Here is a 16,743-nt window from a genome sequence, read left to right as displayed (position 1 = left end):
AACAACGATATATAATATTTATAGAAAGATATATTTTCTGACTACTTCGTTTTAAACCATGTATTTTTATATATTAAGTACTCTTACAATAAATTAGAGGGCGTTTGGGAGCACATTTTACGGAATTGTGAGAGCATTTCAAGGAAAATTCGTACATATTCATTTTCTTCAGTAAATCTATATTATTTAAATACTTAAGTCTTTAAGATTCAATTACATAAGAAGTATCCATGCGTCTATTCAAATATCTATCTTTTCAAACAAAAGTAAAATTTCATTTGCATATAGTATCTTCGAGTATCTTTAGTAATTTCCTAAGTTGGTAATATATACATATATTTAATTAAATTCAAAAGATATATTATAATTCAAGTATTATTCTCAAGAAATTAACTATTTTTTATTCTTTAATTATAATTTCCTTTTGCTTGAAAAATTCAAATGAAAATAAATCAAAATGATTTTTAGAATCGTTCTTTACTCTTAAGCTGCTGTGCTATTGGTTCTTGCATGGTATTGGTTGCGCATGGTATAATCCTGCGCAGTAGAAGTAGGAGTGGGAGACTGTCAGCCCCGGACTAAAAATGTTAGTCGATTCGCTTGTCATTCGTTGCGTTAGCATCGGATAGTAGCGGTCATTCTTTGTTATGTCATACTGGTAAAATATTAAATAATATTATAGTAATTTAATTTTCTCATTCAATAATGTTTATTATACGTTTTAATATATGTGTATTACTTTCTTATTACATTACTTACTATATACTTAATATATATTAAATGTATTAATAAAAAAGTATGCATTTTTCAGATGAAATTGAAATAATCATGCTTTTGTTTCAGGAAATATATCTATTATAATACATAACGACTAAATGGGAGAACAGTATTGCACATTACAGAGGTAATTATACTTTATTTCACAAATTAAATATCTGAAATATTCTATTTACAAAATAGGCTTATTTCATAATTTTCGACATAATTCTTTATCTTTCCACATTCTTTTTTCTTAGATTCTTCAAAATAAAGATTATACTCGTCATGAAAAATTTCGTTAAAAGAAATTAAAAATTATTTTCTCTATGAATAAGAGAATCATAAGAGTAAAGTACATGAACACGTAAATATGAGTTATTATTTATATTTTAGATAAGGTAAGAAAAGAGAAAAAAAAAACGGAAAAATAAAAAATTTTGAAGAAGAAATATGAAGAAAATGATTAAAAAGGTCTTAATAATAATAATTAAGATAAGAAATACAAGGTCACTTACTGTGTATTCTAGTTTTTCAAACATCAACGGAATTTATCGAACATAACGGTCGTTGCGGTCAGCCAATGTAAACATTTTTAATCTTTTAGTGTTTGAGCACTTTTTGTTATGTTATGATCTTGAACCAAGGAGGTAGTTATATACACATGGGGGGCAATGCCGGCATATATACTGTAACTACAGTATTTATTCAATTCCGTTTCAATGTTAAACATTCTAGTTCAAAATTAGAATACACAAATATTGGAATTTCACATATCACAAATATTTCTTCTTCTTCTTTCATTCTCTTAACATCATATTGATAAGACATGAATATTTTTCAGAATTATTTTTTTATAACTCATGTTAATTTATTTTAAACATTAAAGATAGTAAATTATGTTTAAAATGTTTAATTCACGAGTTACTCATAAATATATTTTTGTAACTTATTATAATTTGCTATAAATGTTAAAGGTAATAAATTAGACTTTTTATGTTTAAAACTTAATAGTTATTCTGAATATGGTTAAATAATTGATATCATCAAATGATAAAGTGGTAAATTATTATATGAAATAAATTAACTATTGTTTAAGCTCTTTGCTTTAGGGGACATAAAATTGTGGCTTTTTTGTTGTATTACTCAATAGTTTTCAATGTGTAAATTCTAAAAATAAAAGTTTTAACTTTAGTAATTCCATGGTTCAAAAGGTGCATGTGTAAAGCTAAGCATCTTTTGTATATTTGACACATTGTTTTCATGGATTCAAAAATAAAGTCTGATTTTAGACATTAATGTTTCAGTTTATTGGAATTTTAATTTGTCTATTATTAAAAGGTTTCATTGGGTTTCATATATCATTATCCAAATTTTTTGGACAATTATGACTGTCTCTTAGAACAAATTATAATAATTCCTATTTTGTTAAGGTTGGCTTATTCCTTCTTTTTCTTGCAGTTCTCTGGAAAGGACCTAGTTGTATTTCAAAAGTCAAGAATGTAAGTAATTTTGTATTTTGTACTTCATTTAATTTTATTTCTTGTATTTTACATTAATTATCATTAATTAAAAAATAGAATCTTTTGAAAATTTAACAAATAAAAACTTTTTATTTTTCTGAACTGAATATCACTAAAATTTTGTTTGATACAGATAAAATTTGCATCATTTCATATTTGCCAAATAATTAATACTGTCTTGAGGAATAAATTACGTATAATATTGTATGCTTTCTTATAGGAGAATCTTCCAGCCTTTACTTCTTCTGTGGGATTCGACGATTCCTATTTGATGGCGGTTTTACGATGACTAGTCTTAGACTCCAGCAGTGTTAGTGACAACGTTCGCCACATCTAATCGTAAGCCGTATGTATTTTTGTTCCTTTGGTCATTCAATCGTGTCGTAGAATGGAAGGTCCGAATCTACACGGAATTTACTGGTTGTAATATATTGAACTTTTGACGAGCATAATGAATAGAGAATATATATTTTACTTGTGAGTAGCAGGACCGAATTAACCCCTTGCTGTGCTATTTAGCTAGACGAAATGCAAGCCCAACCTGTACAGGGTGTAGATCGCTAAATCAGCCACCGTGATGCGCGAGAAGGTCTCACACGCTTCCTTATTCTTCATTATTGTTTCCATATAAATTCCAACCCTAATCATAACGTGAATCCGACATATTTAAGATATATATACAAAAATTTCATACTATGGAAATGAAATACATACGATTTGATAAACAGAGGCGTATTTAAGAATATCTTTTGTAGCCATTGTAAAAATATAAAAAAATTGAAACCAATAAACCGAGGAAAGGAGGAGCTGGCGGAGGCCGTCGGGAGAATCGGAGCGCGGAAGGCCCCAGGTCCCGACGGAGTCCCGACCCGCCTGTGGAAGGACATAGCCGGGGTCTTGGCCCCGAGACTACGGTGTCTGTTCGACAGATGTCTGGCCCGGGGCGAATTCCCCGTCCCGTGGAAGGAGGGACGGATGGTCCTGCTGCCGAAGCCGGGACGGTCTCCGAACTCGTCTTCCGCCTTTCGGCCGGTGTACCTTTTGGACGAGGCTGGCAAGCTGCTGGAGAGGATGGTGGCCGCTCGCCTCGAGTCGCACTTGTCTCGGCGTGCCCCCGGGCTGCACGACGCCCAGTTCGGCTTCCGGAGGGGAGTTGGCTGTCGCCCGTGTCCGCTCCCTCGTTGAGGGGGCCGAGCGGCAGGGTTGCGTGGCGTTGGCCGTGTCGCTTGACATGGTCAACGCCTTCAACAGCATCCTCTGGGACAGGATAGGCGGCCCTCGAGTTCCATCGAGTGCCCGATTACCTGCAGGGTGTGGTCCGGGCGTTCCTTCGGGACCGTAGTATCATCTACACCGAAAGGATGATGGGGAGGGCAGTGTGCCGCGGTGTCCCGCAGGGGTCGGTGTTGGGCCCGTTGCTGGGGGACATCGCGTACGATGCGGTACTTCGGGCGCCGATGCCTCCGAGCTCGGCACTAACGTGCTACGCCGACGACACGTTGGTGCTGGTCTGGGGCTCGACGTGGGGCAGGGCCGTCAACCTGGCGGAACTGGCGGTGGCCTGCGTGGTCGTCACGATCAAAGGGTTGGGGCTGAAGGTGTCCCCCGAGAAGTCCGAGGCAATGTAGTTTTGCTGTAGGGCCGATCATGGGACGCCTCCAGAGGGTTATCGCCTGGGGTTGGAGGGGGCTGAGATGAGGGTCGGAGCCAGTATGAAGAATCTGAGTCTGACCCTCGACAGCCACTGGACCTTCGGCGCTCATTTCGAGCGCCTCAGTCGACGGCGAACGCCTTGGGACATTTGCTGCCTCGGCTAGGCGGGCCGGGCGTCGGGGTACGACGGCTGTACGCCGGCGTGGTGCGATCTGGGCGGAGGACCTGATGGCTAGCAGTCGTAGTCTCCGGGTGATCAGGAGGTTGCATAGGACGATGACCATCAAGGTAGTGAGGGTTTTCGCACCATTTCAGCGGTGGTGCTCGCGGGGTCTACCTCGTTCGAATTGCAGGTCCTGAGGTGTCGCGAGATTTATCTCCGCACTCGGGGTCTGTCGGCTGGGGTCGGCCCGGTGGACGCCGACGCTAGGGTTCTGGCTCGGTGGGCCCTGCTCGACAGATGGCGTGCTGACCTCGACACGAAACCGGGCGTGCCGGGGCTAAGGGTCCTTGAGGCTGTCCTTCCAAACTGGGACGTTTGGTTGGACGGTGGCGGGCCTCCCCGGACTTACAGGGTGACGCAGTTGCCCACCGGACACGGGTGCTTCGATGAGTACCTGGGTCGAATCGGGTAAGAGACGACCGCGCGTTGCCACCACTGCGGTGCGGTCGTAGGCTCGGCGCAACACACGCTGGAGCACTGTCCGGCGATACTTGAGGTATTGTTGACAAGCCACAATTTCGGTGATTCCATCTGTTGCTTCCTTAATTATCAAGGCTTTGAAAGAGCGACCTCTAGGGACCGAAAAAGGCAGAAAAATATTAAACATAATGGAAATTTATCGTTTGATGATATTGTTTCCATTGCTCGATCAATGAACAGTCAGTTAACTGATTTTCTCATTAACAATTGTCCTCCATTATGTTTATGTATAATTAAATAATCCTCCAAGATTCATCTACATTATTATTATCATCTATATCTGTATTGTTATTGTACAGAAATTTACAATAAAATATAGCAATTATCATTATTATCGATTCTACCGGTTAAGTCTTTCACTTTATTAGCTGATTTCCTCATTGACTAAGATTTGATTTAGAGTTGTCGTTTCAATAGAATAACATTGCACTTTCTTTGCGGTTCGGCCACATTCGTCACCATGTTTTCTAAATTAATGATTCTATTCAAGTACTTATTTATACAAAAATGCATTTAACAATGTTACATTCTTTTGCCTTGATGGAAATGTAGATTTTGTAGAATGCTGAAGAGCTTGTGAATTTCTTGTAAACTTTGGGATAAACTGGTCGACAAATTATCAGTTCAGGAGATGTTAATAATAACCGTACATTTTACGATACAGTCAACGATAAGCGATGCAGTATTTAAGTGTTTTTTACATTTGTATACACACGGGCACACATATAAACTCAATCAGATACATCAAATGGATCATTGAAAAAATTATATTTGCTGCGTTCAAGTTAAGATTTTCAAAAGTATAAATACACGTAACTCCTATGATACTTCTCTGTCTCATACAAGTTCTGCCTTGCAATTATCACAAGATGATGACCAAGATGAATCGCCTTTTAACTAGTTCACCCGATTAAGATACAAAAATCTTAATTGCTTCGGACGCAAGGAATTTTGTTCTTGGATCTTTCCTATCGAGAGTCAAGGCTCAAGAATGAAGTGTCAAGGCTCCAGAATGAAGAGTCGAGGTTCAACAATGAAGAGTCAAGCAGCAGTCGATTCAAGATGACATCAATTTATATTATCTATATTTACGGAATGTCGTAGACGATTTAATGCTAACATTGTCGCAGATGAAATTTATATCTTGATCTGTTTTACTTCAGCATCTCGATTTTCGTCGAAGTGCAAAAGCTGATGAATTAAATTTTCAAGTTGAAATCTTTTGATCGAAGCTTCGAATCAGCATGATATTCCTGTTGGACATGGCTAACACCCTGAAGCCTCAAGTAGTAATAACTAGATGTATTATAGTTTCAAGTGAGTCCATCGTTCGCAAAAAAACTATCACTGAAATATTACTACTACGATGAAATCCTGTTTGTTTGTGGGATACTTGTCGTAGCTCAATGTTCGCATTTATGTGATTTCTATCACAGTTACTGATGATTATTAATCAGTAAGGAAATAACTTTCAGCGATTTCAAGATAGAATAATATAATACAACTTGGCATTGAAGCAATTCATTGGAGCTACGATTTAAGAATTCTTAGTCTTTTTATTCTGTATAAATGACTAACAAACACACAAATAACACAACAGATATGTTTCTTACAATCATATATAACAAATAACTTAAAATATCTTTGCCACAATCAACATTATTAAACAATCTTAAAAGAGATCTGTGGCGGCACTCGATAGCAAATACCAGTGGACGACACCAAGTAGGACCGGACAACGGCAGCGCAGTGGTTAGCGTCTTAGGTTACGAACGTTCGGGGCCTGAGTTCTCAAATCCCGGCACCCGTAGTCCGATTTTTCTTCCACGACATCTAAATAAGAAGAAAATACAGCAGTACCTCAGCAGCAAGATCTACAGCCAGCAACTACAATTATCACGGGCAACACTTACACCTCAGATCAAATGCAGAATTTTCCTGCATTACACAGATCAAATAATTTTAACCAAACTATTGTGGCGCCATGGTTGATTAATTACAATCAATCGCGTGATAATGAAATTATCATATGCTGCGTAAGAATACTTGAAGCTTCTATCGATTGGATGGCTTTTTGGTTCCCCAAAGGAGGAAGAGAAAGCAACTTGAAGATGCCACAAATTCGGATTTTCTTTGAAGAGTCAAAGGAGAAGATCGAAGATGAGGAGAAGATACAAAGATACTTATTTAAAATTCTACTTCACAGAAAATTGTGATTATTAATTAAGAATATTGTCATCCACTACAACGAAGAAAAGAATGACGAGACAAATGATATTGTTATCGGCTGGAATACTTTCTTTTTCGTTCTTCGAAACCATCATCGGATTCGAAACATGATATTGACTCACAAAATAATACAATACTTACTTACTACAGTACCTGACACAGTTGATTGTCACCTCTGTTCACTCGACCTGTGATGATGTACAATTTATTACATATACATGTACTACATGAATATTTGCAGAGGAAAGGATTAAATATAAAATAAATGAATTGATAAAAATCCTGCAGGGCACAGAGAAATACAACTTACTCTGAAAAATGCAAGAATAGTTATGAGAGGGCCAAGATTAAAGACTTAAAAATCATAGCGGAGACATGCATAAACAACAGCAAAGCTTCCAAATTTTTTCAAAGTAGGAGCAGAAAACTAAAATAGATTCAATCTTGGTGACTTTGTATTACGCAATAATGAGAAAAGAAATCAAACTAAATTAGAGCCGAAATTCAAGGATCCATTTGTAATAGCAGAGATTTTGGAAGGAGATAACTATACTTTAAAAACATTAGACGGTAAACGATCATATAAATACAGCCATGATAGATTGAGCAAATGCCAGATAGTTGTATTCCTGCTGAATTGCATGTCTGTAGTGATGACAAGAGCAATGACAATGATGATATGAGTACCCCGATCTCGGAAGATCATTAACACTATGACCATAACATTTAAGCAAAGTAAGTTCCCACGCGCCAGGGGCGACAATGTCACGAAACTCTGTGTGGTCGTGCGATCTAGAAAAACGAGATTCATTTGAGTACGAAATCGAGAATGATCCATCATGTCATTGCGACCGGGCTGGTAATTCACAGGATGCAACTAGTACTTTGAATATTAATCATAATGCTCCTGACTTTTGTTTTCTTTTATTTTTGTTATCAATCCGATCAAAATTTTTGTTGTTGAACTGGACCCTTGGCTCATTTGGACATTTAGTTGAAATTATAAATAACATTGATTGTATCGAATCTAATGTTGAGAAAACTCGATATCGATATTTGCAATAGCGCAAATCAATTTATTTAAAATATCTCCTGATATGTTTCTGTTTCTTTTTTAGTTACATATTTATCTCAATATTTTTTTGTACAAAAATCGATTTAATTTATGCAAACAGAAAGAATGAAAAAATAATAGTTATGAATTTCCATTGAAAAAATAATGTAAATGTTAAATGTATTAAATGTTTCCCCGATGAATGCCATACTTTCTAGTCTGATGCTTCTTGGAAGTGAACCATCTTGTACTGAACTTGCTGTACATGCAGCCAACGAGCATTGAAGAAAGAGAGGTAACTTTGAACATCTGCGTTCTAATTGCGTGCCAACAGAATTGGTGACTTCGATAAAGATAAAAGAGAGCAAATTATGACGCATGGTGTTGACGTCGACATTAAAGTACATTACGATGTAACAATATATAACTGCTAAATAATAGAAGAAATCTTCCAAGAATCAACCATAATTCGCCTCCATAGGATTATATTGCAAAATATCATGCCAATATCAAAAATCGTAAACGGTGAAATATTTTTTCTTCTCTTTTTGGTGACGAATGACTTAAAGCATTGAGGAAATCACTTTTTGATTGTCTTGGACTGATTGTAGTTTAAGAATTTGTTTTTTAAAAAGATAAATAGATGAATTAAAGTAGACTAATCCCATTTGATCTATAAAATAATGACGAACAACGAGCCATAGTATTCTTCTTTGTTTTACAAATTTTTTCTAGTTCCCTTTTGTTCCCAGCGCCAATCAATGTGATTCTTTTTGATAGTAATTTAAATACCAGCGGTAAGCTTGTTAAAAATTGTCCGTTGTTATGATTCTTCCCTTCAAAGTATACGTTCCGATAAATTTCAGTATGACAAATTGACCTAGAGGTCGTGCTGTTACTCATTGCTTCGAGGCGAGGTGCTTCGATGGGATAGCTGCATTGTATGGATAAAGACATGTAGTGGCTGGAATAAGGAAATACTGTTTATTAACAATTTATTATTGCTACGAACACCCTGTATCCCATAACCGCCGCGATACGCACGTGAGTTATAATAACCGAGTCAGGTATTACACTTGCGCGAAGACGGTGAACGACGCAGGAGAAGGCAGATCGTAAGGCGATAAGCGCGTTTATATACACACGGATCGCTCCTTTGGTAACGCTAAATAGCAACGCTACTGTCACGCAAACTTGAGGGTTATATGATGAAAACGAGATAGCTGAGCCGTAACACAACTATTAACTTTGTCTTTTTCTATTAAACTTTGTTTTTCACTTAATATTCACAATTGAGTATACACTGATCAAGTACGCGACTGGTCTGAGGGCAGAAACCGGTAAAGATATGTTGACTATTCTAAGGACACAGAATAAGTGAGTTTTACTGACGATACTGTGTCTGAGGAAAGTTAGGAGTGGGTGTGTGTCTAAGGACACGGGACCATCGGAGTTGTTGATGACAATTTTGGTTAGGAAAGTGGGGGCAGTAGACACCGCTTCCGATTGGGTAATAAGAAGGTTGGTGGCCCAAGAAGGGTTTTAGCCACCCTCGAGAGAAAGTTGCTAACGGAAGATACCAAACGTGAGGAAAACCAACTTTCCCATGTTAACCCGTAGTAAACAATAAATGTAAAATGGGCACTTAAAATAAAAGATACTTGTTTGGTCTGAAGGATCTTAACTATGAAAAATGCCAAGACCCATGGTGGGTCCTTAAGACTATTGAGAGTACGCGCCAAGGATGTGTAGACATTTGGCTACCATCTTGCCCGCGGTGTGTGGCCTGGTCTCTGATGTGGATTGACTTTACACTACTGTGGTTTGATTGCTTAACACTTGTGTTTCATACTTTCCTAAATAAGGAAACCCATTTAAAATGTACTTAGTTTACACATCAAATGCCAGCCAAAATTTAATACCAAATTTGTCAGTTTTATTCGGCAAATATTGAGTAAATTTGCATCATCTGCAGAAACTGTGCATGTACGTATGTGTAGAATCTGACAAGAGTTGTTCGTCAATTGTAATATTTGCTTCTGGTTTGTAGCAGTTCTGATTATTTTGAATAAACCTATCGTATAAATTTCTTTCATTAATTTCAGCTGAATTTATTTAACAGGTTTCATTAAAAATTGTGTTTTATAAAAGCAGAAAAAGCATCCCACAAATTGCAAACAATTGCAGTTCAAAATTGATTAATAACAAAAGAAAAAGTAAACAAGATAAAACAGCGCTGCAGAAGCGAGCCGATTCTTGGTAATCTCGGAATAACAGGTAAACGACTTAAATGAGATGAACGAACAACAGGTATAGGTAGGACGAATTAAATGAGATGAACGAGATGAATTCAAAATCCGACTCACCTATCTATAGCGCTCCGTAATCTTAAATATCACAGTCGGTCATGTTTTTATTATAATACGTATCGTTAGAATGTACGGATGGGTAGTGCCGACTAGCTTGATAATGCTACTGGCAGATATTCTCATTTTCGGCTTACTTAAAAGTTTTCTTAAAAGGTATAAACGATTCTGATATTTCATTAGCATATTGTATTTATTCTTCAGTTTTATTTAATCCAACAAATTTATTCTATTTATTTAATCCTAATAAATTTATTATACATATTACTTAGTTTGATTTAATTCAAATTCTAGAAATGTAATTATCATTATAATTTATAGGGGAAGCTGCTCTTGACGACAGCGGGGATGGAGTTCTTCAGGACGAGAAGAACCCACGCGTTCGGGAATATGTGAGTTGGAAGGTGAAAAATTTATTTCTGTTATATTCTTTTTGTCTTGTTGTATCGTCTCTCGTTTCTTTCAGACCCGCTCGCCCCTCTATTTCAGCTAAGAAGAGTTTTCTAAACCAACGTACCGACAGCTTTCTATTGTTGTGACTCCACATCCGCATGTTCCATGTACTTGGTATCCGTGTATAACTATGTCTACCGCCGTTTTGATTAATTTCAACGTAACTAGAATGTCAATTGTGGCTGCAGTAACCATTCCAAAATTCCATAAATTCATTTCAAAATTTTGTCGCTTCTCGCGCTATAGTGTTTAGAATTACTGTTTTCCCTGTTGGAAACATGACATGGTCTTTAAAGGTGTCAACGTCCTTTTGCGTATATATCCCACTCGTGGCTAGTGATCTAAGTTGTGATCATTGTTCACATATCGGGATCTAAATTGTGATCATTATTCGCATATCATATGTCCATTAAAAAAATATGACGGTCGAAATGGCCTAACGCAGAAGTAGCTTAGAAGCTCTGTACGACTCTGAGTGGTAGGATGGAAGTATTCCGTTCAATGGACTATAAAATTCCTTTTCCTCTACTTGTTTATGATAAGTAACTCACATTCAATACCTATAAAAGATTTAGATCGTTCGCGTGTTTCTATAGTCGATGACCTTAATTCGTATGTTTACAATAATTTTAACATTGTTATTTCTCAAGATATCTAGTACCTTATGGGGACCTGTGCACTAGTCTGAAAATTTACCTTTACTGGATCAAGGTGTAGGTCAATCAGAATCAAGCGCATGTACATGTGTTTTCATATCTTTCTTACGAATACGTGATCATTCGTGCTTGCATTGTCCAGAGGGAATTTCGTATAGTAGAATCTTGAATACCTTATATCTAAGAACTTTATGGAATCTTGTTAAGTCTTTCGTATCCCTATTGCTTCCTTCTAAAAGCGGAATTTCCTTCAGACAAATCACGTAACACATATATACATTATTACTATATATATACATCATTAATATATATATGTATATACATATACAAGCTCAGATAAATAAAAAGTGACTTTTATCTTTTTTAATCGCATTATTTTTTCAAAATTTTTTTACACGTCATTTAGTAAACTGATCCTTCTTAAAAAAAAAAGAAAAGAAAAAATCAAAATCTGGTCCTATTTTTAAAAAGTTATTCTATTTTAAAGGATGTAAAAAGGATTTAAAGTTAATAAATAAAACCGCAAATCTTTATTACAATGTTTACAGTTAATAAATAAGTTTTATTTATTTGCTACATACCCAGTTTCATGAATTGCATAGAAGCTTTAACAGATTCCAACAACATGCTTTCAAGGAATGCCATTGCAGGGCATCCTTAGAAAATGTGTGTTTAATTAGTCTTGAGCATGCTTTGAGCATTCTTTTATCTTTCTGCAATTATTGGATAGATAAGCCTGTTTGAAGAATCTGCTAAAGAGAATGAAATAGCTGAAGTATATAAGCAGACCAATTTTGACGTTGTAGGATTCAATGTGACAGTCAATTTGATCGTTTTTTATATAGTTGTAAGTCGTAATAGTTATAAAACAACCCCACACCATCTGTAGTATCTGTAGCGTAGTGATCAACATGGCAAACCATCTTGGTAGAATGAATTGCATTGCTTTCAGAGCATAATAGAAATACATCCAGGAATGAACAAAGTAATTTATTACGCTATTCCATCTGGAGTATGGTGCATTCTCTATAAAACACAACCATGCATAAAGAAGAACTGTTATATGATGGTACCAATGTAAACATTTCAATGACTGCTTCCGTAGCACAATGAAGGCTGTGTCACCAAGCTCCACGATCTTTGATAGAATGAACAATAAGGACCAAAAATTCATCACGGGATCATGTGCTATATAACTGAAAAGAATATAATTACGTTCTTATTACGAATTAATATTTTGTAAATATTGCAATATTGTTTTAATTAATAGTCTATAGCCGAAAATGCAGCAGAATTCTAGCATTAAAATATAAATTAGCTAAATAGGATCAAATTCCAAGCTATTCTCCCAAATCTCTACTTTATCTATTTTAAACGAAACGTGTAATGATAGAAAGAATTTGTAAGATCAGCGGTTTCCTGGGAGAATTGTTATTATTCTGTTAATTGTAGTTTTCTGTTGTAATAAAGTTTTTATTATTTAAAACATATCTATATTATTATATTTATTAAAAAAATAAAAGGTAGAGAGGCGTGCAGAAAAGTTACTTTTTCGGGGAGGCATAGTAGTATAAAGGTTGAAAACCGCTATGTAAGGTCATTTCAAGCTGAATGGCACTTTTTAACGAAACTAAGCTTTTCGTACATTAGACCGATGTGCTTTTTACTCATATTCTGCATAAAAATATTAAGATACTTATATCTGTTTTAATATCTTTTAAATTTCAATATAAAAACTATTTTATAGACAATGTTTAAGTAGCAATTAGTTCTGAACTTACTATTCTATTGAAACTATTTTAATAGCTAAAATAAGATATAAATGTGAAATTTCCTACCTGATACAGATACTATGTTGAAATCCATAATTACGTAATACGTGATATAATTCTGATCCCATCCGGTGGAATCCAAAAATGGAGAACACTGCAAGCGATGCATTCCACAAAGCGAGCATTCCTCTCAGCTCGAACTTTGATCTACTGGACATGAAATATTTTCCGGTAAAAATTAGGATAACGTAAAAGAGACAGTAGCAGAAACAATACGGATAGTGGTTCGTAATTCGTATAACAGTATCCGAATAAGTGAAGCTTTTTTCGAAGTTAAAGGTGTATGAATAATTAGGTATGGTGATCGGCATATAATCCAATTTGTCCATCTTTTTTCCGCTGGTCGTCAAAAATTGTAAAAAAAGCCACAGCCTTTGCCTATGTCACCAATCTGCTGAAAAGAGAGAGAAGGCAATTATTGAAATACTTTCCCATTTTTTATTTCGTTAGTGGTTTCCATCAAATTGAAGTAGATGCAAAAGAAAGATCCAATACAGCTTTTACCACTCCATGTGCGCATTACGAATTTTTGCGAATACCTTTGGTTCAAAAAAATGTAACCACCCACTTTCAAACAACTCACGGACCAGGTACTAACCGATGTAACAGTTTTATAAATTTATGTATAGGTTTTCGATAAATAGAATATCTCGCGGTTAATCAGATAGCTAACAGGAATGTCCTCAATTGTTACTTGTGTAGTTGTTACTAATGCGACGAACGGAGAACTGATTGTGTAAATTCGTGCCTTCGAGTACTAGGTAGCAATGAGTAAATTGTTGATGATGAGGTAAAAAGTTATTGGAGACGTGACACAAGCGGATTAACGGTGATTCTCGCAAGGAGGGATTCATTACTCGTTAATTCTCGCACGCTCGATCTTTGAACGATTTTACGCCTTGCGTCAGTGTGATACGCAAAGACACTGCCGGCTTTTGCGAAATTGCGGCACCTAAACTCATAGGTGTGGACAATGTAACTTGACATAGCAACACTCTAACCTTGCGCCGACACATACTAACTCTTGGTCGCCTGCAACACCTAAGAAGCCAGATAGATGTAGAATTGTAGCTTCTACAATATCTCCAGTGCCGGTAGTTGACTTTTATTATGCTATCTCCTTTTTAAATCTTATCACATGCGTAACAATCGAGTGATGCCAAGACGGTCCTGCGAATTTAAGGGTTGTCCAGAAAGTAATACCCGTTTTGACAATAACAATAATAAAAATGCATTTTAAAAAGATTTATTGATTTATAACTTCGATACATATGCTATGTCATTTTAGTTAAACGCTTATCGTAGCGATGTACGAGTTTTTTTTTTATATCTACGTCATACACTTGCGCCATTTATTCATATAACGTTTTTTTATGCAGTGCCTTAAATCATGTTTTTTGCGAAACATTATCCATGGAGCAGATCGTTAAGTTTTCAAATGAATGCTACGAATATCATTTGCAATAAAATTATGAATATGTTTCCGATTTTTTTCTATAATTGGAGACAGCACTGTATCCTTCTTGAATTAGCATTTTAACAGCGTGACCGATATTAATAAATAAAAACACCAGTTTCATTGGAAATCTAACGACACATTAAGCGGAAACCGAGATTATTCAACTGTACCGTGCACTGCTGGAAAAATAACTAATGTATGAAACGCAGGTGTGATTATCTGTTTCGTATAGACATAACGCAGTCATAAAGATAAGCATGCGTATTTGCCAAAAGTGTTACATCTTTTATCCCAGATCTTTCGTCCGGCTAATCATTTTTCCAACAATGCACAGTACAGGCTTATGATGGGACCTCGCACCAGTAAATTCAATCCACATTATACCGGATCATACAGAATGTTGAAGTAATTACTTCAAGAAAACTCCACATCTTTTCTTTTTTATATCCGTGACCTGGAAACCGCTGTTACGAAGAGAATAGAATTTAGTGAAAAAAAAATTCAAAATAATGAGAAGTCCATATTATTGTTCCCTTGAATATGAATTTTGTTTTTTGGATTACAAAACACTTTCTAACGTATTCGATTGTTTTAAAGTATGAAAGGCTACAATAATCTTTTCTTTCGAATGCTCGCAACTTGCGATTTCTTCAGAATAGACAATTGATTTAATATGGCTCCATAAATAAAAGTCAAGCGGAGTTAAGTCAGGAGAGCGTTCATAGAAATTTAATTAGTAGAGCAGAACTATGTGTTCGGCAGAATAGCCAACATTTTCAGCAATTTTTGTAATAATAAACTTTATGATCACTTCATATTATTTCATTATGTATTCCTAATCTTCCGTTACGGCAAAAACAAACTTAAACCGCGATAATATTCATCGAGACAACGACCTGCAGTGTGATCCGCTTTAACGAGACGTGATAAAGTGCACGCGTACCCAGCGAAAATTCAAAGTCGATTTTCTCGAAAACAAAGCCTCAAACGAAAAATTTTTATTCTATATTTTCGACTTCTTTTTTCGCGTAGAACTACCCCCTTTCCGCTTGTACCACCAGTTACCAACCACCCTGTATATTCTCAAAGATTCAACAACTTCAATGTGATACAAGCTTACGTATGTCGAATGACAAACTACGAATGAGTACGACCTGAGACTCGCTTCGTGTTGGCGATTGTGACGATGTATCTTCTGTCGATTGACTGTCTTCGACTTGGAAATTCTGATGACTTGACTCCTGACTCCTGCTGTTGCTTGAACTATGTTTTAACTCGAGTTGATGTTAAGTAACTGTTCGCTTTTATGTTATTACGGAGGAAAGCTCGGTATGAGTGTGCCCTTTGAATGAAAAACGCGGATTCGTCGTTCACACTTTTCGTCAGGAAAGTGAGGGTAACGACTCGCGATGCCGATTGTTTATGATCCACGTTAATGAATGAAGAGATGAGGAGAAAGCCTCCTACCAACGTGGCTCGTGGGTGACCTTGTTCATGGGTAAACATGTTAGTACCTTGAGTCCGTGATAAAACGATAACAAAATACCAGGACAAATTGAAAGCTGCTTCCTTCTGGGAGAATAATCATGACTCTCCTATTTTTACCCCTATCGCATGTGACAGTTAATCGACGCAGAAGCAGGCCAGAAAGCTGTCAGGAGAACTTCTAAAAATTTGAAGATATATAATCGAAGAAAGTGGTTACTTATTGTTATAATCCGACTTATTTTGAAATAAAATGTCAAGACGCGCCTACATTTCGGAAATGAAAGATCAACTTCAGGATTTGTTAAGTGATGAATTAGCTAAAATTGGACACCAAACAAGAACAATAAATAATATTACAAAATACGATACAAAACAACCGTTACCATTATTCTTAATAGAACTCGAACCAAGAATCAACAACAAAGAAATTTATGATATCAAAAAAATCCTAAACACAATAGTAACTGTAGAACCACCACGCTATAAAAAAGATATACCGCAATGCATGCGGTGTCAACAATACGGTCATACAAAAAATTATTGTAACAGAAGCCCGGCATGTGTTAAATGT

The 16,743-nt window shown here is 36.2% G+C and overlaps 1 protein-coding gene and 1 long non-coding RNA gene across 9 annotated transcripts in view; one reads left to right on the top strand and one right to left on the bottom strand.

The window, feature by feature from the left end:
- The first annotated feature begins 564 nt into the window (after window positions 1–564).
- LOC122571712 lies at window positions 565–11,755 on the top strand. 2 transcript variants are annotated; one of them, XR_006318193.1, is made up of 6 exons: window positions 565–658; window positions 844–904; window positions 2,218–2,258; window positions 2,500–2,625; window positions 10,606–10,676; window positions 10,751–11,755. It is a non-coding gene; the product is annotated as an uncharacterized LOC122571712 (long non-coding RNA). The 2 variants fall into 2 exon arrangements; XR_006318192.1 differs by having other exon boundaries at window positions 569–658; window positions 2,500–2,618.
- The window catches only part of LOC122571706 (elongation of very long chain fatty acids protein 6-like), a 12,524-nt gene continuing 7,280 nt past the window's right edge, over window positions 11,500–16,743 (bottom strand). The window contains exons 1-4 of one of the 7 annotated variants that reach the window (XR_006318189.1): window positions 13,974–14,080; window positions 13,232–13,616; window positions 11,975–12,589; window positions 11,500–11,641 (exon numbers count right to left, since the gene is read on the bottom strand). Coding sequence is in view for 1 of the 7 variants with exons in the window: in XM_043735772.1 (XP_043591707.1) it covers window positions 12,070–12,589; window positions 13,232–13,554 (843 nt within the window). In the remaining 6 variants the exon portion in view is untranslated. The other 6 variants (XR_006318186.1, XR_006318188.1, XR_006318183.1 and 3 more) reach the window with 6 other exon arrangements.

Source organism: Bombus pyrosoma, linkage group LG10 (assembly GCF_014825855.1).
Source record: "Bombus pyrosoma isolate SC7728 linkage group LG10, ASM1482585v1, whole genome shotgun sequence".
Classification (NCBI taxonomy): Eukaryota; Metazoa; Arthropoda; class Insecta; order Hymenoptera; family Apidae; genus Bombus; species Bombus pyrosoma.
The sequence above is the reverse complement of the archived record's forward strand: the minus strand, read 5'-3'. Positions and strand labels throughout refer to the sequence as shown.